We start from the raw sequence: 27,651 nt of genomic DNA on the forward strand, positions 1-27,651 counted from the left end.
GTCTCGTATTTTATACAACGAAAGTTGGAAGTGTAATGATTAATTATACACACAGCTATATGAAGAGCGGATTGCATAAAAGGAGAATGATTGAAATGAATGAGTAAATTACATGACCATGTTCTTGTGTGGGTGACCTGAACGGGACTGCTACGAGTAAGAGAGCCCTCGCAAGCCCGCAGACTTTGTATCGGCCGATTCGGTCTGCGGGGGCTCTCGTTCCGGAGCATCCCGGGACCGAGTTGCGCAAAAATATCTTATTTCTCTATTTTGATGCCGAGAATAAAATAATATAGGTAGAGTCATTCACGATGACGAGTGCCGTGGTTCTTATTGCAATGTCATTATGCATTAATGTCTAATTTTGACTATACCTACTTACGAAGCTATTTTAATCAAAATTATATAGCGTAGCAAATTTCATCGAAATCATTAGAGCCACGACTAAAATAAATAAATGTGCTAAAATTGCTCGTTTCGGTATTAGAGATATTTATTATATATCATAGATTTCTTTAACTTAATAAATTTTGACAAAATATAAGGTGTGCGGTGCTGAGGTGAAATGAAAAGCTTATCAATTCACCATCCCATCGCAATCGTCAATTTGATAGTAAGGTCCTAAGAGCGTCAAAGGCTGCACAATGCTGCTTCGGCAGCATTGCTAGCTCGGCGGTCCCCGAAAGCACACGCGACTCTAGTTAGGCAACGCGCGACGCTGCGCCCGCGCGTAACCTAACCACAACATAACTCAGTCATAAGCTGCGTTACGAAATTCATCAATCCTTTTCTGAGACCTTCAGTCAACTTCAATGCCGTCTGAAACTGTTTTTGATCGTGACACGGTTAATTTAAACATGTGTACGGGTATGTCTCAGTGGTGATTTATTTTGTTAGTATTGTTTGCAAGATGTACAGAAGAGAATTTATCGGGATTTTATCGGTGGTGCTGCTCTCCATAACGGCAAGATCAGGTGAGAGTTACAGTTATAATTTAACTTGATTTTAACTTAAACTTAATTTAATTTGATTCAATTTAACTGTTGTACGTTTCTTTGGCGGACACAAACGCACAATGCAGACACAAACACCGGATGAAGTTAAACATGTGTAACTAGAGAGTTTATAACACTCATCTGTTATAGATGTACCTACCTACCTATTTACATTCGAACAGTTTTCCTTCGGTAGAGCCGAAAAACGAAGATTCAAAACTCGAAAACGATTGATTATTATCTCCAATAGGCACCAGATTGTTCTCTCTACTTAAACAAGGGACTCCCTACCTACATCAATATAAAGTTTAGACATGTTATACTAGCTGATGACCGCGACTCCGTCCGCGTAGAATCCGTTTATTGCTATTCCGCGGGAAATTTGCGATTTTCCAGGATAAAAACTATCCTATGTCCTTCACTGGGACCCAAACTATCTGTAAATCGAATTTCATCTAATTCGATTCATTGGTTTAGACGTGAAGAGGTAACAAACAGACTTACAAATATATCTTGTAGTATAAATAAGTTTTTGGTAAAAAAAAAACATTTTTAATACAAACTTTTTTTTGTTGACTGTACTTTTTGTTGACTATACCTACTACTTGTATTGTCATCCAAACTACATTTGCATACCAAACTTCAAGTCGATGCCATTAACCGTTGAAGAGTTCCTGCGGGGACGATCCTGGCCGGACTACCAGGATGTCACTACCAGATTATTGCATTGTCACGCGATTTACACATATTCTTATATATTAACTTATTCTTATTCTTCTTATTCAAAATTTCAGCTCAATCGGTAACGGGAAGTGGATCGAATTTAATTTGCAAGATTTGATGACAAACATCGGGACAGGATAAAAGCTTGTATAAAAAGCTTGTCAAAAGCTTGTAATAAATTACAGCTTAAGTATATAAAAAAATCTTTGATTTACAGTCGAGTCCTTATACTTTTGAGCAAAAATGTAATCAAAAATATATGTCAATACGACTCTATGGTTAATGGCGTAGAAGTGTGGTCAGATATCTTTGATTGAATTTTTGCTCACAGGTGTAAGAACTGGACTGTACCCACTGTAGAGGTATACCTAAAGTATTGTGTGTGCGCTATTTCGACTAGCTCCTCTTCATAATACACTTAATCGTTCCTTGCGGTGCTGTGGAAGCCGGTACAGCTAGGAGACATAATCAAATTAAAATCCTTTATTCTGTGAGAAGGCAGCAAATTGCTATCGGGTTACAATCTTGCATGTCCAATTTCATTAACTTTTTATGATCGGATCGGCTAGAAATTTGTTACGGATATGTAGTTTTGATGACATAGCAAATATCTACTTATAGTCAGCAAGAAGTAGGTACAGAGAGCAAAAGAACTTGTACCAACCTATTTGTAATTCGTAAAAAAAATCCGCAAGAAACTTTGCAGAAACTTTTCTTAAATACTATATGTTTTTAGGTACCTATCAATCCAGTCACTTTATGACAATCTAATACTTAACCCGTCACCGTCCTAGAGACTACGTTAGTCCCTAACTTTTTTTGCGTGAAATGTCCTAGAGACTTCTGGTAGACTACTGCTAGTCTCTATAGGGCATTTCCCGCACAAAAAGTTAGGTACTAATGTAGTCTTGGACGCGTGACGGGTTAACTACTACCTAACACAAGCACAGCAATAAATGAATTAATAAATATAAGAAAATAAAGGAAACATTACGTGGATACTTATAACAATTGATTCAAGCTTTGCTTTGCGGAGGTCTCACTTCTTCGAGATGTGTTGTACAGTACGCGGAGTGCTACAGCATATTCTGTGCTACAGGATGTTCTGAGAGCGGGCGGACCGTGAAGCGCGTGCGCGCAGACAGTGCGCCGGTGGCGCGCGACCCGGCCCAGGCACTGGACGCGCCGGAGCCCGAGGCTGTGCCAGTGCCTTCGGCGTTCCTCAGTCCCTCCGTTAAAGAGTATTTGGAACTCGGCATGGCGATACCCGGTGAGTAACGCAAACGTTTCCTTCCTAATAGTTTAAGAAACTGACGTAGCATATTTCTCCTTGAATTTGATTTTTTTTACATATGATATTTGATGTCTATTGCATCTCTTAATATTAGGTAATTTTGTAACACTAAGAAAATAAAAACATAAATATTGTACCTACACGATGCATGTGATAGATTACGGTCATGTTCTGAATTATCAATATAAGTAACTATATTTTGTACCCGTTATCACAATAAATATATTATGTATGATTAACAACCCTTGGACGAAGAAAGCTGACCGGAGCCGGAAAAATAAATGTAATGTATTTTAGCACGGTTTCTAATATGTCATAAGTACTTTTAGCTGTGCATGTACCTATGATAAGAACTAGATACACAGTCACTAACCTAAATTATTTGTCGGAAAGCAAGACAAAGCAGTATGATACTGACACTTCTTTGTATGTTCCCAGGAAGCTTTTATAAATGGTGCTAGTGCGCATAACATCTGTCACATTATCTTTCTGCTCTGATATAAAGTACCTACAATCCATGAACTCTTAGAAAAACCTTCGGGTTTCGGGGGAAATCGGAAGGATTCGTTAGTAGAAAATGACAATTGTCTTTTTGACTTAGTAACAATCCATCACGCGAGGAGAGCACTCGTGTTTTCATTGATTTATATAGAGCAGTTAAAACCACCACTTACTTATTTATTTAGTTTGTTACGTTTCGGAAATTGATTTTCATGGGGAGTCAATTTAAACAGGGTATTTCTATAAATGGGAAATCACGGGAAATTGTTTATAATGTATATAAATATTTTGTAAAGAAGCTCAAAGTTTCAAGAAAATTGTTGATCGTAAATATTTTAATAAGGTTTAAGATCGAGTTATAGAAGCAACGGGAATTTCGAAAAGTAAATTAAAAAAATATTAAACGAAAGCAAACAAAAAAAAACATTTGATATACCCAAGATAAGTAGATACAGTAACAACTGATCTGTATGTATACTTCCAAATAAAAGTAGTGTGTTAAGGCGGGGTGTTCTCTATTTAAATGAAGGATAGCAGAATTCGAAAATGCTGATTTTGTTTTATTTGTATCATGACAAAAAGTCATATTGTGTAAAACTAGAAAAAGATAAAGAACCGTAATATTATTACAGTAAGGTTCATTTTGTACTGATGGTAATTCTTTACATAACTTTTTACGGTAACTTTGAAAAGTTTAGCAAGTTGATAACAGAACAGAACAGCATATCACGATCGTATGTCATCGTCAATACCCGAAGCATGCTTCTAAAACCCGAAGGTTTTTTTAAGAGCTCACGGAGTGTAAGAACCTATTGTTTTATTCAATGTCTGGTGGGCGTCTCAAGTAGATCTTCAATTTGTCAAAGCTTCTTTAAACAAAATCTTGTAACGCTAAAGTGGTTGTTAGCAAGGTGACATCATTAAGATCTGTTCCGCATTGTAAGACAAAACAAATGACTCGCTGTGGGAGCACATTGAGCTATTTTGACCTTAAAATCAACTGCTAGAGCAATCCATCTCTACTTTACAAATTGAAAATTTAATTACAACCTAAACAATGTTAACGTTCGACCGTTTGTTCGACTTAAACGTGAGGGTACATAAATTTACAAACGGCTTAGGAAAATTGCTTGGAAGTTGATTGTAGATAGATTATATTTATCTACCTAAACTATTTTGCAAAACATTTTACTTATTTATTCATTAGCATCATATCGTAGTTCCGGCTCAGGTCAGAGTGTTTTATCTTATCCAGTCGTCTATTTGTTTACCGGCAATTTACTTAACTATCGGCCATGGCATTTTATTATTGGAAAGATGGCTTATAACATATCAGACAATAAGTAAAAAATATACGTTTTGATCCTATCTTTTGAAAATGAAGTTCATTATGATAATTTGAGTCTTGGTTTGTTCGTTTAGGCACTAAAAAGTGTTGTTGTTGTCACTATTATATGTCGTCAGCTGTCCGTTTAATCCTTAATTAGTTTCCCAGATTTTAGACAAGTCATATAGTCAGAGTTGATCTTTTCGTTAGAGCAATTTTTGGTGCGTGTACGTTCAAACTTCTATTCCTTAAACTGAGTAAGTATCTTAAGTTATAAATTTCGAATTGTTAGCTGCGGAACCCTCAGTGCGCGTGTCAGACTTGCATTACGCAAAGCCAGGCTAGGTTTGTTCAAAACTGTGTTAATGAATATTTTCACACAGAGACTATAGTAAGATACCTAATACCTTTTCCTTACTATAGTCTACATAATCGATGAGTTTTATGCAACACTACAATGAAATCAAACGTGCTTGTATAATTGAATATCGCTCTAAATCTGCCAGTCCATCGGGCAGCGTAGAATCACGCCAAACCACTAAAAGTAAATACTTACGAAACAAATGGAACGTGTTTTTTTATCATTGTATCTAGTATTGTAATTATAGTAATTAAATACTTGCGGTTTTTTGCACAATGCTGTCATTTCTTTTCTTGTGCATTTTATGTACCTATCGATTAGGATTTTTTTGGGGTAGCCGTCGGTAATATATTATTTTCCGTGAATTTCTTAAGAAAATAGAAAAAAAAGTTAATCAGAAGTAGATGTAGTTACAGAGATCGAAATCATCTACACTGACTCAACTGAAGGAGAGAAGAAGAGCTTTTGATGCTGGCTATCTCACTCATCATGACCGTTTAAAAATAGGTAACGTTTACGTTCTAATGCCAGTAAAAGTGTTGTCTTTCCCAGATTTTAAGTAGGTATGTTTGTTTGTCTGAAGGTCAAAGAAATGTTTTGTGGTCACGATGTAATCAGTGCGTGTAGGTGTCCCCCGCCTTAAAGTTTCAAGGTGAAACCATGGATCCGTGCGCAGTGCAGCCTTGCGATCGCGAATCTTTGTCTTAGTTGTAGATCATGGCGAGGGATTTGGTTTAGCTCTTAATTGAGCTAACAATCCCGCGTTGTGGACGAGGTCGGAATCGTGTCTGCCGCTTCAGCCAGTTCAAATACCTATGTTGGCCACTTGCGCAATTCATTATCATAAGCCACAATGAATGGATGCTTTATTTTTAAGAACGGTGAATTTCTTGCCTAAATAATCAGGTTTAAAAGTAATTTTGAAATTATTAGCCAATGAGTCTGAATTACCTGTTGTTTAGTTAGGTCCGGCTCGGACAAGAAAACTGCTAAATTTTTGATCAGATTGAGTTTAGCTGGAATCTTGAATAGAGTCTTTCTGTATACTAGAATTACAGGTGCATCTCTGTGATGCTGCATTTGCGTGCGCGGCCAGTGATTAGGAAATCAGTGGTTTATTGGCAACGCATGGCCCGGGCGATGTTTAAATGGGCCTTCTTGTCTCGTCTCGTCGCAATACCACATTACATATTTACGATTCAGTTCGTAAGACGGAGCGGAGCCTGGCTTACGGGCATTGAGTAATTGCAATATAAACTAGCGAGCTCTTAGCTGTACTGACGAAAGGTTTGGTCAAATTAGGTGTTCAAATGGTTACTTGAAATTCGCTAATTGCTATGAGCGACTTACAACGGTTTCATTTGAGCGACTTGCCCTGACATTACTTACGAGGTTTGAGGTCGAGACGAAGGCAGTCATGTGTGGGCTGTAAGAATATCAACTAACATACTTAGACCCTTATTATAACAGCGTAAACCACGCTTGTGACTCCATAAAAATCAGGCCCACGCGTGTCATTTTAGGTTGGTGTTACCGTGTCATTCTACCAGCTTCGCACTCAATGCGCGTACGCCGCGTGTTGTAGGAAATAATGCTCTTTGACCTCTGCGGCATAGCAATAATACACAACTTAGTCATAACTCATAAATTCATTCATATCGCTAATTTTTAGGTCATGGTAGCTAAGACCACCGTCGAAAGTGCCAAGGTCGGTCGCTTGCCCTAGGTTCAAAAGAAGCAAATTAATGTTTAGCATTTTCGTGGATGCGGTTTGTTTAAATACTATTTACATAATTATAGATAACTGCTTTGAAATATTGAAATCCTAACGCAACACCTTCGCTCGTTCAAGAATGATTTTGTTTGTGTCTTATGTTTACACGTTTACACATGTGTGAAACTATGCCAATGCAACTTATTTGCTCAACCAAACGGCTGGTAAAAAAGTGATGTTAGCAATTATTTTGATAAATTGTGAATTGTGAGTGTTGAAGGCGCGGACGGGCTAAATCTTGGTTTTATTCGGTCCCGTGGAAGCAGTTTAATAAAAACGTCCGTAACATGCTGGCGAACTGGTTTTTCTGCTAGTCTAGCAACCAGCCCGATGTGGGAATAACACGCAGAGGATGCGTTTACGAGATGTATGGCGCGACGCCATAAGTGAGTTGAAATTTAAACCACTTATGGGCACAAAATCCAATTCAAAGAACAACGTCTATCTATCTAATCATACAAGCTATATTAATTCGAGGCTTGTATTAGTTTGCATCTTAGCATACATAATATTTATAAGTTTTAGATATCGTACCAGAAGACTTATCTCTATCAAAATTATAATGATTCACGATGACCACCGGATATCCTAGTGTTTTTTTTTAAACGACTGGATGGCAAACGAGCATGTGGGTCTCCTGATGGTAAGAGATCACCACCGCCCATAGGCATCTGCAACACCAGGGGTATTGCAGATGCGTTGCCAACCTATAGGCCTAAGATGGGATACCTCAAGTGCCAGTAATTTCACCGGCTGTGTTACTCTCCACGCCAGGATCACGGCATGCTTCACGGCAGGATCAGCGAGCAAGATGGTGGTAGCAATCCGGGCGGACCTTGCACAAGGTCCTACCACCTGCAAATTTGTTGTAGAGAACCTGGCAATTCTTGGATGTGTTATTACTTTTAATTTAATTATTAATTGTCTAAATATTTGTTGCTTGAAACCTGTATACCAAACGTAGTGGTTATATTCTCTTTGCTGTATACCTACCTACAAATTTTGCTTAGTTTGAGATTAGATCGATTGGTGTTAATTCTCCTATGAATTATTTGTTATCGCGCTTCATACTTATGGGTACGACTCTTACATATTACGAAATATACACGCCATTGGATAATTGTGGTGCTTATTATATTGTAGTGAGTCATTTTTATAAAAAAGTTAAGGTGTGTGAAGGCTCCGCGGGCTCATCTATTCAATCTCGGTGCACAATGGGCATTGGAATTAAATACTTCGTTATTAAAATGTTTCTAGATAGCCGCCTCCATACCAGCGCAACGCGTTGAATGCTTTTGCTTTGAGCACTACGCGCCGACTCGAAATTATAAAGTTTTAAATAAGTAAGTGCTTACTGCTCGCTGTCCCTACAGATGTTTTAATGGTCGTTTACACTTTACTCAATTTAAACGCGAAAATTTAAATTGATTTCTAAGATAATTTTATTCTCGTACGATTTTAACAATCTTTTCTCAAAAATGTCCGTAAAAGTTGACATTATTCTGTACATATCAGATGGTGAAGTGCATAGTTTATGGTCAGCGAAAAATTAAAAAGTTAAAAAGATTGCAGGCGCGCTAGCTCGACAATAATAAATTAGCGCGCCAGCAATCAGTCACAATTTTTTTTTAAAGTTTAAAAAGGCCATGGAAATGTTGGCACAAGACGTATACAGCCAAGTCTAACGAGCGCTATCAGATATTTTGTTGGAACTTCAGACTTTTTTTATTGGGTCTGAAACAGCTGGTGGTGTTTTCGATGGAAAAATACACCTGCAGTTTATTTTTAATGAAAAAAGGCGGGAAAGCATAAGAAAAGTAATTGGAATAAAATTAAATGTTATGATATATTTTGAGAAAAAGTTTAGTCTATTTCAGAATTATTCATCATTTTTGAGAAAAGCTTTATATTAGTCTCGGCTGGAATAGCAATTGCTGGCTTCGTATTAGTTAAATGGGACTCGCAAGCTCGTCCGTTTAGTACTCATACTCAGCCAGCAATTGGCTACTTCCAGGCCACGACAATAATCTACTATTAATTGGCTGTTGATCAATAAAGTCAACACAATTGGCTGTTTGCATTACGATTAATGTCATGATTTACTCTGACCTCATTGTAGCGGTTCAACTCATATGTCCGTGCAGCATTTATTAACACGAATTATCAACGCATAGGTGTGGTGCTAACAACAATAAGTAGTTTGGTTTGCGCTAAGCGATCTAAGCATGGCATATGGCATTGCGAAATGCATACGTTACGTCGGTTCAGGCAAGGGCGCTGCGGCCGCGCCACTATTGACATTTGGCACGACAATAATAATTGTTTCCTGCGATCACGTAACTTTTGACAGCAACAAAACAATGGTATTGAGGCGTAATTACCAGCGCATGCGAACCAAACAATCATGCATCACCTTTGTTTCAAAAACTACATAAATAAATAAAAAAAAAAATTTTTTTCTCATGCTCGTAAACTGATGTGTGGGCGATATAAAATGACTTGTTATGCTCTAGAGCATAAACTTAAATATTTTCGAAGACAAAGGTAATCAAGCGCTAACAAAACAATAAAAAAATAATTAAAAAATATGAATAGAGTCCAAAAGACCATAAAGCAAAATAAAAAGACGTGTAAATTTGTCGAAAAAAGTAATTAATCCTACTAATATTATAAATGCGAAAGTTTGTGTGAGTGAGTGAGTGAGTGAGTATGTTTGTTACTCTTTCACGCTGAAATGGCTGGACGGATTTGGATGAAATTTGGCGAAAAGTTAGTTTATAACCTGGATTAAAACATAGGATACCTTTTATCCCGGTATTCCCAAGGGATAGGGATAAAATCTTGAAATAACAACCTCTGGGCTTAGAGTCATGAAATTTGGTATGTAGGTAGTTGGACGTCTGGAATAACAGATAGCTGACTTTTTGACCCGATATTCCCACGGGATACTTAGGGCTAAAATCTTGAAATAACAACCACAGGGCTAAGAGCCATGAAATTTAGTATGTAGGTAGCTGGACCTCTGGAATAACACATAGGCTACTTTTTATCCCGATATTCCCCCGGGATAGGGATAAAATCTTGAGATAATAACCCCTGGGCTTAGAGTCATGAAATTTGGTTTGTAGGTAGCTCGACGTCTGGAATAACACGTAAAGGACTTTTTGACTCGATATTCCCACGGGATACCTAGGGATAAAATCTCGAAATAACAACCACTGGGTTTAGAGCCATGAATTTTGGTATGTAGGTAGCTGGACCTCTGGAATAACACATAGGCTATTTTTTACCCCGATATTCCCACGGGATAGGGATAAAATCTTGAAATACTAACCGCTGGGCTTAGAGTCATGAAATTTGGTATTTAGGTAGCTAGACGTCTGGAATAACATAAAAACGACTTTTTGACCCGATATTCCCACGGGATACCTAGGGATAAAATCTCGAAATAACAACCACTGGGCTTAGAGCCATGAAATTTGGTATGTAGGTAGCTGGACCTCTGGAATAACACATAATCTATTTTTTACCCCGATATTCCCACCGGATAGGGATAAAATCTTGAAATATTAACCGCTGAGCTTAGAGTCATGAAATTTGGTATGTAGGAAGCTGGATGTCTAGAAAAACACATAGACGACTTTTGACCCGATATTACCACGGGATACCTAGGAATAAAATGTCGAAATAACAACCGCTAGGCTTAGAGGCATGAAATTTGGATGTAGGTAGCTGTATGTCTGGAATAACACATAAGTACGCTACTTTTTATCCCGATATTCCCACGGTATAGTTTTGTAACTAAGGGACCCCATACATCCCTGTATTATTATTATTATTTTCGTATTTTTTCTTTAATTGTATACTGTAGTTTTTAAGTATTTTATTTGTAATTATTTTATTTTGAAAAAATTACTTTCTGCCAAGTTTCTTGCGACGCATTCTTCTTGGCAATGATGGTCTTTCCGAAAGCGCTGGGAGTATAAAAAATGACGTGTAAAAGTGCCCATTGCGGCCTATTTACTGAGTAAATGATTTGAATTTGAATTTTGCATTTGAATTTGGATAGGGAAAAATTTTGAAACTTCAGCACTGGGTTTATTGTCTTGAATTTTGTACAGTTATTCACAACACAACCTCAATGAAGACTACGATATAAATATTGGAAATTTCCAGGGGAATTTTGCAAAATCCCGAAAATTTAAATTGCTGCTACCACACCGAATAGTTTACGCGTGCGAAGCCGCGGGTAAAAGCTAGTACGCAATAACCTTAAACATCCCTAGGCATTCGATTATTTCATAAGTAATTATGATAGCTGTTTTATTATTTGTACGATTACTATTTTAAAATTTACATTCTGTTTTCCTTGACACCGTTTGTGCAATTTGAAACAATACCTTGCGATTTTTAAATCTATCGCTAGATATCGAATTTGCTCGCTCTACATATACGAGTATGAGTACATGGGTATATCGTATGATGCGCTATTAGTCAGGTGGTCATTAATAATACGTGTTGAATGGCGGAACACAAACCGCGGGTACTGGGTTATATGTAGTAACTTTGTGTTGTATGGTGGAGGTGTTAGAGTTTAAATGGAGTTGTGTGGCGGGTGCGGTGTCTCTGCGTTTGCGACATCGGTTGCGGCTTGCGGCACTGCAGCCCCGTAGGTATTGTGCATGATAAAGATAGCGAAAACCGGCATGTAAGTTGAGTGTTTTGGCGTTTGAATTAAAAATCCAGAACCGCTTCAGTGTGTTAAGTTGGTATTCTATTCTCAACATAAATGGCGTAAATAATGCCTTAAGTGTCAGCAACAGAACTAAAAGAACTATTGATATTGAGTAAAGTGCCAAAAACACGTTCAAAACCTTTAAGATTTGACAATCTCTGTCACTATTTTCAGCTATTCCATTGTAAAAATAAGGCGTGCCCAATATAGTTTTAAATGACCATTTTGCAGCCGCAAAGAGACATTTTTTTATATTGGAAGGGGCAAAAGAGTGTTCTGGTTAAACGCTCAACGGACAATTGTTAACATTATAATCCATACCTATTATTTTGAATTTTTTCGGAATATTTCAGGAGGTTATTTAATGTTTGACATAACTCTTTTTAGGGTTCCTTAGCTAAAATGGCAAAAGCGGAACCCTTATAGTTTCGCCATGTCTGTCTGTCTGTCCGTCCGCGTCTTTGCTCAGGGACTATCAATGCTAGAAAGCTGTAATTTTGCACGAATATATATGTAAACTATGCCGATAAAATGGTACAATAAAAAATTCTAAAGTGCAAATTTTCATTAAAATCGAGCGTCCCAGCCCCCTCTAAAATCTAAACCGGTGGGTGGAAAAATTTGGAAAAATTCAGGATGGTAGTAAGTATATCAAACATACAAGGAAAACAATAACGGTTAAGTTTTCTTGAGAATTATTAGTAATTTAAGAGTAAATAGCAGCCTAAGGTATAAAATATACCTAAACTTGGAATATTCCGTACAAAATACGAAATCCTTGGAAAAATATTACTTGTTTTTTTTCGTAATGGCTACGGAACCCTATTCCGTGCGTGTCCGACACGCTCTTGGCCGTTTTTATTCTGAAACCATTTATTTTTCAGAATTGTTGTATAACAAACCTAACCTTACCTATAGCCTTCTAAAGGATGACCATTTAAAAATTTATGAAAAATGTATGGTTTCAGCGGAAAAAAAATTATGACTAACAAAAATTAACATTTGTTAACCACCATGAAAAAACAAGAAAAACATTCACAAGGGTGCTATGTTAAACGGCGATGGTATTCACAGACACAGTATATGTAATCTAATTATACAACGGCAGTCATAATATTCATATTGCACGGCGCCAATCCCGTTCGGCCGGTTTAAGGCTTCAAGATGTGAATAGGTACACATTAAAATGATGATCCAAGTGTTGTCACACCGGATTTGTAGGTAAACTAAATGTACTTAAATACATTTGATTCATATCTTTAAGCCGCGAACATATCGTATGTTTTATTTTAAGTTAGTCGTGGTAAGTATGTGAAAATACGACTATTTATAATATTAACTGCATATAATTACTGCACACCTAGAAAGTAATAAATAAAAGCTTTCGTAGCTTAAGCTTACTTAAGCTTAGCTCGAGCTTCGTATTTAGGGTAGCGCGCGCGCTAGTCTAAGTATAATCAGAGGCCTTATTGTCTAAGACACATGGAATCACAATCGTTTTCACCACTTCTTTCTGTCACACGGTATAAGACGAGGGTGAATGCGATCGCTAACGTCAGCGCGTTAGACAATAGGTACGGCCTCAGGTATTAGGAAGGAAAACTATAATACAGAAGGACTCAGTGCTTGACGTGTGTGTATCTGACAAGACCGTTGGTATAAATTCCAAATGTAATGGTGTCTGCGCCCCTGGTGCCCTTGAGTCCGAGCCATAAAGGACCTGTGTTCAACCTCAAAACATTCTAAATTTAATCCACTATGAATATTTATGATTTAAATTATTTTGTGTTTATTGAAACACAGACACTTCAGTTGAGAGTAAGTCAGTTGTAATCAAGTGAATTACAGCTCGAGTGCTGAGAAAAAAACTGTCTTCAGATAGGTATAATATCATGTACAGTCACTAGCACTAGCACCAATATATGAAACACCAAAGCGTGCTAATAAATATATCTGACCTACGACTCTATTTCTAGGGCCGGTAGGACGTGCAAAGATATTTCGGAGACCTAAATGAATCCAGGATATGTGCCACTTTTATACTTAATTAAATTACTAGAGCCCGGAATTTTCGTGGCACTTTTGACCTGTAGGTAGTGACTTCTCACTTATGTATCTACTTTCGATATATGCAATATCGATATACATGTTAATATAAAATAATTAGGTCAACAATTAGGCGGTTTTATCGTTAAATAGAGCGATTTCTTCCAGTTAACTTTTGAGATGTCTTAAAAAGTGATATAGACAAAATATGCATTAAGTATCGAATGAAAACAATTAATAAAATAACAATTTCTAATTTAATAATTCATTTTCATATTCAAAGTCTGTTGTAGTGCTAAAAGTGTTCCATTAGTGTCTCTATAAAAGATATTACGATTATTAATTTAGGATAATATTATCAATTTACATTACTAAGGATAATATTTACTAATCATTATAATTTAGGTAGATTCGATAAGTGAGGATTCACTATGACAGATCAAAAATGCCACGAAAATTCCGGCTGTGCTAATTACAAATGATACAAATATGTAAACTTGTATTGTAAATATAAAGTTATAATATGTAGGTATGTATGGCATTCACACTCACTCACATCTAGATCCGGAAGAAAAAAGCTTGGTAAGCATGTGAAGCTTTTATAGGTTGATTTGAGTAGTCATGATTCAATGTTTATTTTCACTGTCAATGTAAAATTACCACGTAGGTACTGGTTTTTGCGCCTTCCATCCTGTACAGTTACATAAGAATTATGTACGTATGACACCACAGCCAGTTGGCCTTGTTTGTGTCTTCCCTGACCCCAAATACATTTAGGAGTTACTTAGCGCTTTACTAAAGCAGTTTGACAGGGTTTAAATGTTCAAATACACAATGTATAGTTATTAGGGATTAAGTAGTAAATTACTAATTAATTTAAGTGATTGGAGGAAATTCAAGAGCTAAATAACTAAACCTCTTACTCATACAAAAGCCGGTCAAGTGCCAGTTGTAGGTACATTCACGCCACGAGTGTTGTGCACAAATTATTCAGCACTAATGTGTAATCATAACCAACAAAAAGTTGGAAAACCCTGACATTGTTACTTCAAAGTTGAATATCTCAAAAACGGCTCAACTGATTTTGATAAAACATGTCTAAGAACCATCGCTAGAAACCCTGCTTTCAAATTAAAAAAACCGCATTTAAATCGGTTCACCCGTTTAAGAGCTACGGTGCCACAGACAGACGCACACACACATAGCGGTCAAACTTATAACACCCCGCCCTTTTTGCGTCGGGGGTTAAAAACAACAGACGAATAGTGTTCTCTATATATATCAACAATCGGGCAGTCTTAAGTGCCCCAGAATATGTTACATATATCATAATTAACCATGAACCTGTCCAGGATTAAGTAGGGTCAAAGTGTATGGAGCTGTCAACTCTAATCCCGGTTTAGTGGTTTATATTTTTAACCTAAAATTGTGCTCGTTGCCTTAAGTCTAGTTATGTTTTTTTTTATATTTCAGATGTTAGTACGTGCCTAGGTATATGACCAATATGCAATAATTTATCATGTGTGCATTGCATTTACCGCTTCATCTATGTATAACGGTTTCGTTTTATATAATTTCTATAATTGCGTATAAAATGACGTAAATCTCAGGTTACTGGGCGTTGTAAAAAGCAACGTCTTAGCTGTGTGAATTACTAATTCAATACTTTCATTAGCGATCTTTCATTAGCATTAGATATTGCGATACGTTCATCGAAAGTAAGTCAAACTTTGCCTAACCTATTGCAACTACATTCATTTATAGGGTACGATTCCATTGAGGCGGAGCGAACCGGAGACGTACAGAATCGATCAATCATTTCAAGGGGAGCGTAATGTGGATTTCGTTTTTAAACTATCTACTTATATTAGGGGTTTCCAAATGCGTCTCGACTCCCTGGGCGCTTTTGTTAGGGGGGCTACTACGAAATCCTAAAATTCTCACTAGCATTTCGCAAGATACGAATTTCGAATTTTGCACTTCATTGTAAAGATCCAGTACCGAAGGGCGCCGTGTGGGGCTCCTGATAACCCGTAAACTTAGACAATCTGGTAGAAATTTAATTGTTTACGGCGCCACATCATTGCCAGCTATTGTACTCGTACCCTATTTCAGCTAAATATAGGCTCCGTAGCTAAAAGGGCACTGTGACGAAATATTAAGCCTGTAAGTGCACTACAAACTGAAAAAGTTTGGGAAGTCCTGAGATAATGTCATCGATTCTTCAGGTTTCCGCTGTCAAGAACATATACCGATAGTATTGGTAATTGTGCTTTTGGATATAATGTCCGTTATTAGGAATAATTTTTCGTATACAGTGTACAATCAGTCGTAAATTAGAATTGCAGATAAAAGACATCGTAAAATATGAAATATGAGGTACAACTGCAATTAAAGATTAATAGGTTTGCTTGCATCTTTAAACGTTGGTTGAAGGTACTTAGACTAATTGCAGCATTATGCAAGATGGCTATGGAACTTCACATTACGTAAAAGTTCGATCATTTTATGGCTTCCTATGCTCAATTAGTTGGTAAAGTAACGGGTAAGTGACACCGCAAAATGATAGCACTTACGTAGTTGTAAAAATGTGAAAGACAGGCTAAGTATTGAGTCTAAAATTAATGGATACAGTTTAAATTTTGCTTTAGTATGTTTTGAAAACATAAGTTAAATAAATAGTTTCACTTTTGTTTTATTGAGGAAGTACTCTAGCATAGTTAGATTTAACTAACTAATGCACGTCTTGTTCCGTCCCTCGTAACAACAAAGTTATCGTTAATCCGTGTAGTTTTAAAAATTGGTAGGTACAGTTATACCTTTCAGCATCCAGATGAACATACTAAAAGTCCTCTTATTGAACAGTCGTAGCAACAAAATTCATATCAACAAACGTTTTCGTTGCTTGTCTCGCTCATCGCTTTTTGTTAAATTCAGCTACTAAAGAGTCAGCAAAATATCTCGCATTACGAGTAAGTATTACACCAAGTAGGTACACAACAGTGACTGGGTAACGAAATGCCTCCTGAAATGTGGGGTTCGAAGCGAGGAGCTGATGGAACCCTCGAACCAATTATCACCACTGATCCTCCAGCTCCTGGCATCGTACTGACTTAAATTTTTTGTCGCTGCAAAAGTGCTTGCACTGGAAAATATTGATGTCGAAATCGAAAAGTCGGTATTAAATGCAGTCTTGTGTATGTATGTAAACTCTTTATTGTACAAAAGAAAAGAAAGAAAAAAAACAATTGACAAACTTTGAGATACTTATACAAAGGTGAACTTATCCCTATACGTATGGTATGTTTCGGCTGCTTGGGCTCATGTACAAACGGTGTACCTGTAGATATCATAGAAGGAGAAGACAGTAATGTCGATATAGAAAAGGATGAGTAACATAACAAAAATGAACTAATTGGCTGTTTCTATTTTTAAACAATATTAGAAAACCTACTTCGTTAATCATTTCTTAAATTGTCCGTTTTTTATCTCCTTCTTAACTTAAACAGACTGTAACTCCTAAAGTAGGTATTGATCGTAGATCAAAAATGAATATGACAAAATTTGTAGGAAATTTTATGTAGAAACTTTTGTCCGAAGGAATCATAATGCTATTCGTACAAATATTCGAGATATGAGAAAAAACCTTCAACCCCCCTTTACACCTTCAGCACAGCCCTCACACTTGAGGGCTTTTAGTATGTTTATCTGGATACCGCAAGGTATAACTGTACCAATTTTCAAAACTACACCATTTTCCACCCTGATTTTATTAATTTTCTTACCCTACGTCCCCTATTGGGGTTATAGTACCGAAAACAATTCAGGTTCTATGTCACATTTATTTACTTACCTACGTTGCGTAAGGCTTAGTTCGTAATCACATAATTTTTTTTCGGCATTTATCTATTAAAAGTTATCGTTATTTCATTTACAATAGGTGCAGCAATCGCGTTGCATTATGATTCAACGCGGGTTAAAGGTGACTGCATCGCCAGAAGCAATTGACCGCTTACGAGCTGAGAATCGACACTATAGGTTCTCGATTACATTGCGTTCAAAATCTGGCCTTAAACTATGATGTCCGAAAATCTAAATTTCGTATCGAGTCGTCCTGCTAGCGCTAATAATATTTAATAAGAGTATGAGCGAGGCAATATAATACAAAATTCGAATTTCAAAGTAGGTAGCCCCCGTCTCTAATGAATATTCTACTGTAGGTACTTCGAGATCTGGTAGATGGCCTTTTATAACGGTCGACAATCAATAGTAGTCGCGCTCGAGTGAAAGTGCCTATTGCAATGCAAGCGAACTTTCGTTATCTTTGTAAATACCGGTAGAGGTATTGTGGGCTGATCGTGCTGATGGCAGATGATCCATTTTGACTTAACGGTCTAATGAATAGTCTTTGCGGACGGGAAATTAGGTAACTTTGTAAAGGTTAGCCTAAACGTCCCGTTTTGTTTACAGCAGCTATGATATTAAGGCGGACATGCACGGACCAGAGTTAATGATTTGATTCAGAGTTAAGCGCTAACCCAAGGTTAAGTGTAGTGTCAAAATGAATAGAACTGTCGTCCGTAATGCAGGGTGAACGATTTTATTTTCTGAACCCTAGGACTGTGCAACCATATGCTAGGAGACTTATGTTCAGGCCGTAAAAGCAAATTGTAAATGATTTTTACACTGTCACGCAATTTACATAAGTAAGTATGCCAAATTTCAAGTCAATCCGAAGTTTTCTAATTTTTGACCGGCAGGTTTTTTTTTGATCGCTTATTACTATTTCTGGTGTACAATAAAGAGTCTTTGTATTGTATTGTATTATACAGACAGACAGACAACGGAACAGGTGAAACTAAATAAAAGCTTGTAAAAAAACATTTGTTTTTATGCTTCATTATAACTCACTCATATAGAGTCAAATTTCCCAAAAAGTTGCAGTGATGTTCAAACGCGCACTCATTTTGAAACATGTTAATAATTTTGGTTTATTTAAATTACAGGCAAGCCAGGCACCGACTACCCCGTGCTGGGCGCAGTGCCGTATACCAACTTCTATTGCGACGACCAACCCTATCCTGGCTTCTTCGCGGATATGGAGACCCGTTGTCAAGGTATACCTCTAGTCAAAATGGAACAGGACTTATCACGCTAAAGCAAACGGGTAATATTTACCTCGATTACTCGATTTCTGTATTTCTTTGACTCGTGACTACGGCCGCTGTAATGTGGTCGAAACATCGAGGTATATATTACTTGTGTGTTTTAGCGTAATAAGTCATGTTTGTGGTATTTTGACTATGAGTGAAAATCACAAAAGTTTTAAACTTATAAGGTATATCTCTATAAATCAATTTAAATCTTTACAACTATATTTATATGTACTTTACACCATATTTTATGACTACATTTCTCCATGGTTCTCTGATTGCGGTTAAAACTACAGTCTAGTTCCTGTTATTCAGAGAGAAAACCATTGCCTAGAGGAGGCCAGAAATATAGAGACGGAAAAATGTAGGTATATGATCCCTTGTTAGCCAAAGTTTTGAAATGAAATAATTTATTGCCAAATACACGTTTACACGTCACGTCACGTTTTATTGAAAACTTGAATGCATCTATAGGTATATGTATATATGTGTCGGCTTTTGGAAATATTTTAATTGTTTTTATTTTGAATTTAATGTTGAACATGAAACTACCGTGAGACTCACTCATATTAAATATATTGACCCGGATAACACACGTCTTAAATGTCTTAACATGTCGGGCTAAACTCGATTTAAGACGTGAGTTATCCGGTTCAATATATTTAATATGAATTTAATGTATGTAATTTTGTATTTACCAATGTATTTTCCTTTTCTTTTGAGTATTTCTGTTTTCCTCTTTACCGCACGTACCTACCTAATTTTAACGTGTGCCTATCTTCTTCTTAATAAATTGTCTTCTCTTAACTAGGTTTGGTGGAAGAGATCCCTTTTTAGGGATAAGCTCGCCTTTACTCTCCTTTTTGTGTATTTGTATTTTTTTATGTGCAATACACATGTGAGCCTTAGAAGTGTTTCAACTGCGGGGCCGCATTTGTGTGTTGAAAATAGACGAATTTGTCCATTAGCTATTTAAAACCAACCACCACCACTAGGCTAGTTCCAGTTATTTGCATCCCTTTATCGGTATTGCGCATTGCGATTGTCGCGGGTTCGAACTACCGGAAATTTGCTTTCCAATTTGTTTGCACTGCGGACAACTGGGAGAAAAGAAGCTCAGTAGTTCACACTCTTTCATTTTCGAACTAATGTATGTCCACGAATATGGTAGCTCTAGAGCAAACATTCACGTGGAACTTACACTCACAGAATAATAGCCTTCCCACGGCTTCGCAAAAACGCCTCTTATCAAATATTGCCTACCCAATATTTCACATAATTATTTTAGGCAGTTAAAGACCGCTATTCATTATTTTTTTTCTATTAACTGGCGTCTGGAACGTCTTTGTTTGAAATGTTTTTGCTTATCAAACGTCTGACGAATCACCCAGTAAGTGTTTTAATAACTAAGACCTTGCTCGAAGATGAGTAATGTAATGCCAAGTGACCTTATGGTTTTCGGAGTCTAAGGTCAGTAAATTATAATAAAAACCGACCAGGAAGGCGATCGCGTCAAACATTAGGTCGAAAACGTGAGATCCGGAATGAAATTGTACATTTTATCTATTTTATTGAGTTTATGCATAAATGTAGGTACGATTTAAATGGATTACTGTTAATTCACTGTATTCTATTACAATTTAAAATTGGTTGATCGTCCTTTTCAGCCAATAGAGCTCCTTCAGGTTAGCCCCACATCACGTTTGTACTCAACGAAAACGAAATAAAATTGAACAAGAAATATATTTTTAGCCTCTATTTCAATGCCTAATGATCATCATAACCAACCCAAACCCGTGCATACGTATGTATTATTGGCTAATTACAGTTAATTATTGAAGGAGATCCACTAAAAAATATACTGACCAGAAAAAAATATTGTCAATTTTCATACAGCTGAAATATAACGGAAAGTGGTCGCGTTATTTTTGCTCGTCAGTGTATATCGATCAATAGGTACCTATGGATAGGTAGAATGAATGAATTTTCATTTTTTAGCATAGGTACATCTGGGCTACAAAACTTGCCTCGAAAGGGTTTGAAGAACTTATCAATTGTGCAAATAGGTTACTAAATAGTCCAAAGGTTACATTACCTAATTAATTTAAAAATAATGGTTTCAATGACTACCGATCTCTAATCCGTGATAGCCTGAACGGGCACAATTTAAAAACGATGTATCGTGCTATCGTGCCCATTTCAATTGTCAGACTGATCAGCAGTTTCATTATACCTAGTATAGTACCCCGATATATTTTAATCACTGAAGTCAAGGTCCTTGCAACTGCACGATTCTTACTGCATTATTACATTTGGATGCGATGATATAACAACGTGATCGAGTTTAGTATAATTATAATATGAGTACTGAATATTTAAGGCATACTACCAAATCATGTTATTTTGCCCATCTATGTCTAACTAAGAAGTTTTGTTTGACTTAGAAAGGGTTCTTCGGAGTTTCCGCGATATTACGGAATTAAATAATTTATATTTTTGTTTCAAAGTAGCACTTTGTCAGTTTATAGAGTTCCGTACCTCAGCCGGCAAAAACGGAACTCTTACAGGATCATACTTATAGGGTACTTTCAGTTGTCCGAGGAACTTGAAATCTGGTATGAAGCTATAGCTCTCATCTAGCTTTATATAGCACAACTACTAAGAAAAATCTGAAAATCTTATTATTTTCTTTGATTCTTTCTGTCTGTCTATGTCATTAATCATCTAAAATTACCTAACACTGCGTACATTTTGCTGGATATTTGTTTATAGATACGAGTACGTACAAATTTTTATAGAACCTTCGGTGCACAAATCCGCCTCGCACTTGCGGTCGGATTTTTAAATTGCAATTACATATGTTTTGGCATGAAGACGTGAAAGAAGTTGGAAGCAAATGCCAGTTACTTATACAGGTGATCAAACCAAATGGGTCAGTAGGGTGTTTCTGTTCACTTAAGATGATTCTCAATTAAATCTAAATTGACGCCATGGTTCCTAAGAACAGATTTCGCTAAATCGCGGGCTTATGCTAATGCAAATGTTGAATTATACTCAGAGATTGGACCAATGTGCGTCATTACTCGCAATAATGTGGATATGACTCCAAAGATTAATTAATATGGAATATTACTGCAATGTTCTGCCATCAGAATGCAGCACTAGCACAAACCGTAAACAGTTTTTTGAACGTCTTAAATGTCTTTTAAATGTGCGTAGGATGGGTTAACATCATATTATTTCAATGTTTTTTTGAAATATAGCTCTATCGTTACTATCCATGTAAATATCATGTTATTTTTTTACTAATATATATGGTTATGGTCTGTCATGGCGACAAACTATAAAGAGAACTGACGTTGTCATGGCGGTTTGTTTACGGTTTGTGCTACTTTAGTGTCTCGCCCCCTGCGCAGAGATTCGCAAGACAGTAATAAATAAATTAAACAGAGACTCCTTATTGTGTAGATTTATTAAGGTACATGTGTAAAGGTATAAACTTACCACGGATAATTAAGAAAAAATACTTTTTATTTACTTTAATAATTGTACACAATAAGAAGTGTGTGTTTAATTGAATTATTATCGTCTTGCTTGAAGTATACCTACAAAATAAATTACAGGTAACTTATCAATTAATTAAAATTAAGAGTCATGTCCATATTATTGCGAGTAATGACGCAAATTTGTCCGATCTCTGAATTTATACTCGAATCCAGAATTAGGCGAACCAACTTGACAGTTCATTGCACGGAAATGTTGCCACAGTTTCACTAGTGCTGTAATATCGAAATTAGAAAATAAATCTTCCCTGCTGAACATCGGTAAGGATCCCATTCGCCATTTTGTTTTGTTAACATTTCATATATGTCATTCGACTTAAATTTGTAATCGGTTTGCTGGGAACTATCTCCCGTTATTGTGTTTTTTTTCTTATGTTGTTCATTAATTTTTAATTGTGTTATCCTCTATGCCGTTTTTAGGCCTAAAGCTATGGAAATAAAGCCCGAAAGTGACATACATTTTCATTCCCCGTCTACACAAGGTTAGGTATTCCTATGACTATTATTTTTTGCTATGTCTAGTAACATTTTCAGGTGTCAATCTAGTTCGCCTAATTCTGGACTCGAGTACCTATAGGTATCTAATATATTTTCAATGTTGTCCTGATTCCAGCATGGCACTACTGCGACATCGACGGCCGGCAAGCTTCCTTCTTGTGCCCCAACGGCACAGTATTCTCACAAGGCGTCGCGTCCTGCGATTGGTGGTTCAACGTACGCTGCGCGCTGTCGCCCGCATTATATCCGCTCAACGCCCGGCTGTACAGACGCAGAAGGAAACAATCAAGGCCTAAGCCTCATAGGCTGATAGATAAGCAACTTGTAGATGAGATATTTTTGTAAATTTACGTCAAGCCGTAGTTTAAGAAAAACATTGTCAGTACTAAGAATAGAGCTTGTTGGTATCTCAGAATTGATGAAAGTGTAAAACTGATTGTTGTTCTGCCGCCTTCTACAACATCAAAAATTGCGGTTATAAGCTAATCATTTTTGTCTACTAATTAATGTTAATAATACGGATCTGTGCCATAATAGGCAAGACGCCGACAAGCACTCTACATCACATGAGCAAAATTTTGTCTTCTTACGTAGGTACAGGTTTAACGCCTAATAATTTTGCTCGCGTCATAGATTATAGCTTCCTAATTTATAAATAAATTTATAAAAGTGTCAGAATCTTTTAATATTTCAAGTCGTACATAGTAAAACAGGTACATACAATACATAGATGATAGATGAAGTATTTTTAGGGTTCCATAGTCCTTCAAGGAACCCTTATAGTTTCACAATATCCGTTCGTCCACTAGTTTAGAGACTACTACTAGTGCTAGAAAGGCAGGTGGTAGGACCTTGTGCAAGGTCCGTTCGGATTGCTCCCACCATCTTGCTCGCTAATCCTGCCGTGAAGCAGCAGTGCTTGCACTGTTATGTATCGGCGTAAAGAGCAAGACAGCCGGTGAAATTACTGGCACTTGAGGTATTCCATCTTTGGCCTCTAGGTTGGCAACGCATCTGCAATAGCCCTGGTGTTGCAGATGCTTATGGGCGGTGGTGATCTCTTACCATCAGGAGACCCACTTGCTCGTTCGCCATCCAGTGGAATAAAAAAAATAGAAAGTTGTGATTTTGCATGAAATATATAAATGACAAAATGGTGAAATAGAATTTTGAATTTTTATTTGGGTACCCTACATCCTGTAAACTGGGGATGATTTTTTTAGGTGTTCAAAAATATTATAAGTAGGTACGTTTGATAAGATAATTTTTCGATTAGGGGATCCGTTAGCATAATATTAAGCTGTGCAGTGCAAAATTTTATAAGATTCAAGTCTCTCCTCTACAAGTTATATCGTTGGTTTGAAAAATGTGAAAAAAAAACCGAATTGTATCAAAGAAAATAATGAGGTCAAATGTAACTCACTAATTTAGTAACAGCCTATCACTCAGGAAAAATGAAAATGTAGGAAGACTGTAACTTATTTTGATTATATTTTATCTTTAGACAATGCGAGAAGGGTTGTCTAGTTTTGAGTCCCAAGAAAAAAGCCGAGGTACTATGTATATACCTGTTGTCAGAGGTGCTATAGGACTGGGACATAATTTAGTGACTAATGTATACCCGTGTTATTTTTGATTTCCGTTGACTTTAATTAAGGGGACAATCTACAGGTCAAATGAAGTTAATTTCTCTAAGACACTAGTGGCTTAACTCTTACTGTTTAAAAGATAACCAAGAGTTAAGATAAATAAATAAAAAAATATATCATGGGACACTTACACCAATTGACCTAGTCCCAAACTAAGCAAAGATTGTACTATGGATACTAGGCAACGGATAAACATATAAGTACATATTAAACATCCAAGACCCGAGAACAAACAATCGTATTATTCATACAAATATCTGCCCCGGCCGGGAATCTACCCCGGGACCTCAAGCTTCGTAGTAAGGTTCTTTAACCACTTGGCCATCCGGTCGTCAAGACAATTAATTATTAGCAGCAAAACGGCGTCAAGGTACTTTTATGTCATTTTTTCAAAGTCCATAACTTATCCGTTTTTAATTCACACATATTTAGCAAAGAAAGTAAAACATTTTTTTGATGTCTCTCTTATATGTCTCAATGTTACTTGTCAAGTTTGTTTATTTTACTTATGCATAAAATAGTAGATTTAAATGAGCATAAGACGAGCCATTTTACCCGAGCACGTTGATATAGCCACCGGAGCCGCCGGTACGGCGAAGGTGGATAGATATAGATTCGTCGAGGGGAAATTGGGTTTAATGCTCGAGTTTTACACTCTGACTCTCACTTGGAGGGCGAGGAAATGAAATAGCAACAGTGGAAACAATAGTTCAATTACAATGTACCTTTTATTATTCATGCATTACTATTATAATCATAAATTTCTAGTTTTATTGATTTATTTTGATTGATTTTTAGTTTTATATAAAATAATTATTATAAAAAAATATGTAGAAACTTATTTGTTTGTAACTGTTTACGCCTGTCTTAGACAAAGATTTTATTTTATGCACTAAAAAAAAACATTTTATGTTGCCTAGATCCAGCAAAAATAAGAATTTAACGAGCATGAGAAGTAAAAAAAAGTTTTATGTTTTTCTTTCATTTTTGAATTTAATAGGTATTATTATTACGCCTTGATCAATTATGATACCCATGGAATCATTTAATTTCATTCAAATTGACTACCTATGTTCAATTGTTTTTGAATCTAAACTAATGAAAAGAGCAGCGCCGGTTCTATGAGTATATAGCCTTTGATCAAGGTAGAGCGAGGTTGTCCACATCGCTTCCACACCTTCAAAAGGCGCCATCGGTGCCATCATAATTTTATTTTGCACTGGAAACTGGAAAATGGCGCTTCGAGCCACCACTCCGTTTGCTCTACCCCAGGGCCGGCGCTGGAAAAGAGTAATGTGAAATCAAGAAAAATAAGTACCATGTTATAGAAAGATCATGCAATATACCTATGTAAAATAAAACAATCTAAAACGAGCCATGTTCTTTTCTGGAATCTTTGTAAGGATCCTTAATGTTATTATATAATAGTGTAAATAAATTTGTCTTTCTGAGTGCTTGTTCCCAGTTTTTACTACCGCAATTAATCTACCTTGAAAACTGCAAGACATCGATAGTCTTTTAAAATTAAAAAAGGGAAAGTGCAATTTCTACTTATCTTCTGTGGCTACTAGATACGTAGCTCATAAAGCTCTTGGCTCCCGATCAGGAATATATCGTATCACAATGGACCGAACTGCCATTTTTAAGGGTGAGGGTGCTATTTTGAATCAAGAGCGAAGCGAGCGATTGTAGAGTAGGTATGAATAGAATCCTAAGAGCAGCGGAGGATTCTTAAGACGAGTAGTCATCGCCTTACCTATCTACCGATATCAACTACAATCGACATATTTCAATTTTTAAATACACACATACTAACTATGAATGGTTTAGGAAATTTGTTGAAAAACCCCAGAGTTCCTCTGAGGATGAACTCTGGTGGAGTTCAAAACGCGTCAGTGTAGCGTGGTGGTTGTAATAGTTGCTTTGTGTAGGTAATTTGTGTGTTCTATTCTTACAGTGTGGAGTTATAGAGATTTTTTTTTATTCAACTGGATGGCAAACGAGGAAGTGGATCTCCTGATGATAAGAGATCACCACCGCCCATAGACACCTGCAACAACAGGGGGATAGCAGATGCGTTGCCAACCTAGAGGCCTAAGATGAGATACCTCAAGTGCCAGTAATTTCACCGGCGGTCTTACTCTCCACGCCGAAACACAACAGTGCAAGCACTGCCGTTTCACGGCAGGATTAGCGAGCAAGAGAGATTGCGCTAGTGTCGCCCCCTGCGCAGAGCTTTGCCTAATATGCCCTATTGCAAAGTGTTAGCTGTCAAACGGTTTCGTGTAATCTATCATATGTATATATATGTATACTGTACCGTTGTACCCTGAGTTTATCTCTCCGATTTTAACAAAATTTGGAAGGTAGACTCGGTCCATGATTCCGAGCTGGAAAAACAGGGTCTCCAGATGTGTCCCAAAATATTGTAGGTACCTATGGATGTGTCAGTTTTGTTACGATAATTATTAAAAGAAAAATATTACCCTGTTTTTCCAGCTCGGAATCGTGGACTGAGTCTGCCTTTCAAATTTTGTTGAAATTGGAGAAATAAACTCAGGGTAGGTACAACGGTAGATAGAAATGCCCAAGTACGAACACAAGATACAGAGGGTTATGGTACTCGTCTATTATTTGGTTTAGGGTGTGTGATCGGTGGTGGAAAACCCAGGGCGACTACTGTTCGGTTTTTGTCCAGTAGTTCGGCAGCGTGATCCTCCTCCTCGATAATCCCTAAAAAATAAATCCCTTATATAAAGATGGGAAAACAGACTTCGTTATCGGACGATAATTACTAATGTCGTTTTTATCGCTCGCAGCACTATTAGGTATATTAGAATAGCAAAACATGGGTGGTAATTTTGCTTCTTTTTTGCTCCTGTATGCCATCCTAAATATTTCTTACTATCAGCGGCACAAAATTTGGCCCACTCTACAAACAAATTGACCTATTTCTGCATACATTTGAGGGCCAGATTTTTGGCCGCTCAATATAGTTAGCCACGATTTCGATTTGGAAATTTGTTGTTTGG

At 36.8% G+C, this 27,651-nt stretch overlaps 1 protein-coding gene across 1 annotated transcript; it reads left to right on the forward strand.

Moving 5' to 3' along the window:
* The first annotated feature begins 653 nt into the window (after positions 1-653).
* On the forward strand, positions 654-25,993 carry LOC141434079 (uncharacterized). Its single transcript, XM_074096353.1, has 4 exons — positions 654-974; positions 2,818-2,988; positions 18,763-18,873; positions 23,086-25,993. Exons 1-4 carry the CDS (start codon positions 911-913, stop codon positions 23,313-23,315), a joined length of 576 nt encoding a protein of 191 aa, XP_073952454.1. The 5' UTR covers positions 654-910; the 3' UTR covers positions 23,316-25,993.
* The last annotated feature ends 1,658 nt before the right edge of the window (positions 25,994-27,651 follow it).

This window comes from Choristoneura fumiferana, chromosome 13 (genome assembly GCF_025370935.1).
Source record: "Choristoneura fumiferana chromosome 13, NRCan_CFum_1, whole genome shotgun sequence".
Lineage (NCBI taxonomy): Eukaryota > Metazoa > Arthropoda > Insecta > Lepidoptera > Tortricidae > Choristoneura > Choristoneura fumiferana.

What these genes read in the sequence shown, in the direction of transcription:
- LOC141434079 (XM_074096353.1), top strand. Translation starts at nt 911, where the DNA reads ATGTACAGAAGAGAATTTATCGGGATTTTATCGGTGGTGCTGCTCTCC. An exon ending in CTCCATAACGGCAAGATCAG is followed by an intron (nt 975 to 2,817) that starts GTGAGAGTTACA and finishes TCTGTGCTACAG; the next exon opens with GATGTTCTGAGAGCGGGCGG. An exon ending in ACTCGGCATGGCGATACCCG is followed by an intron (nt 2,989 to 18,762) that starts GTGAGTAACGCA and finishes TTTAAATTACAG; the next exon opens with GCAAGCCAGGCACCGACTAC.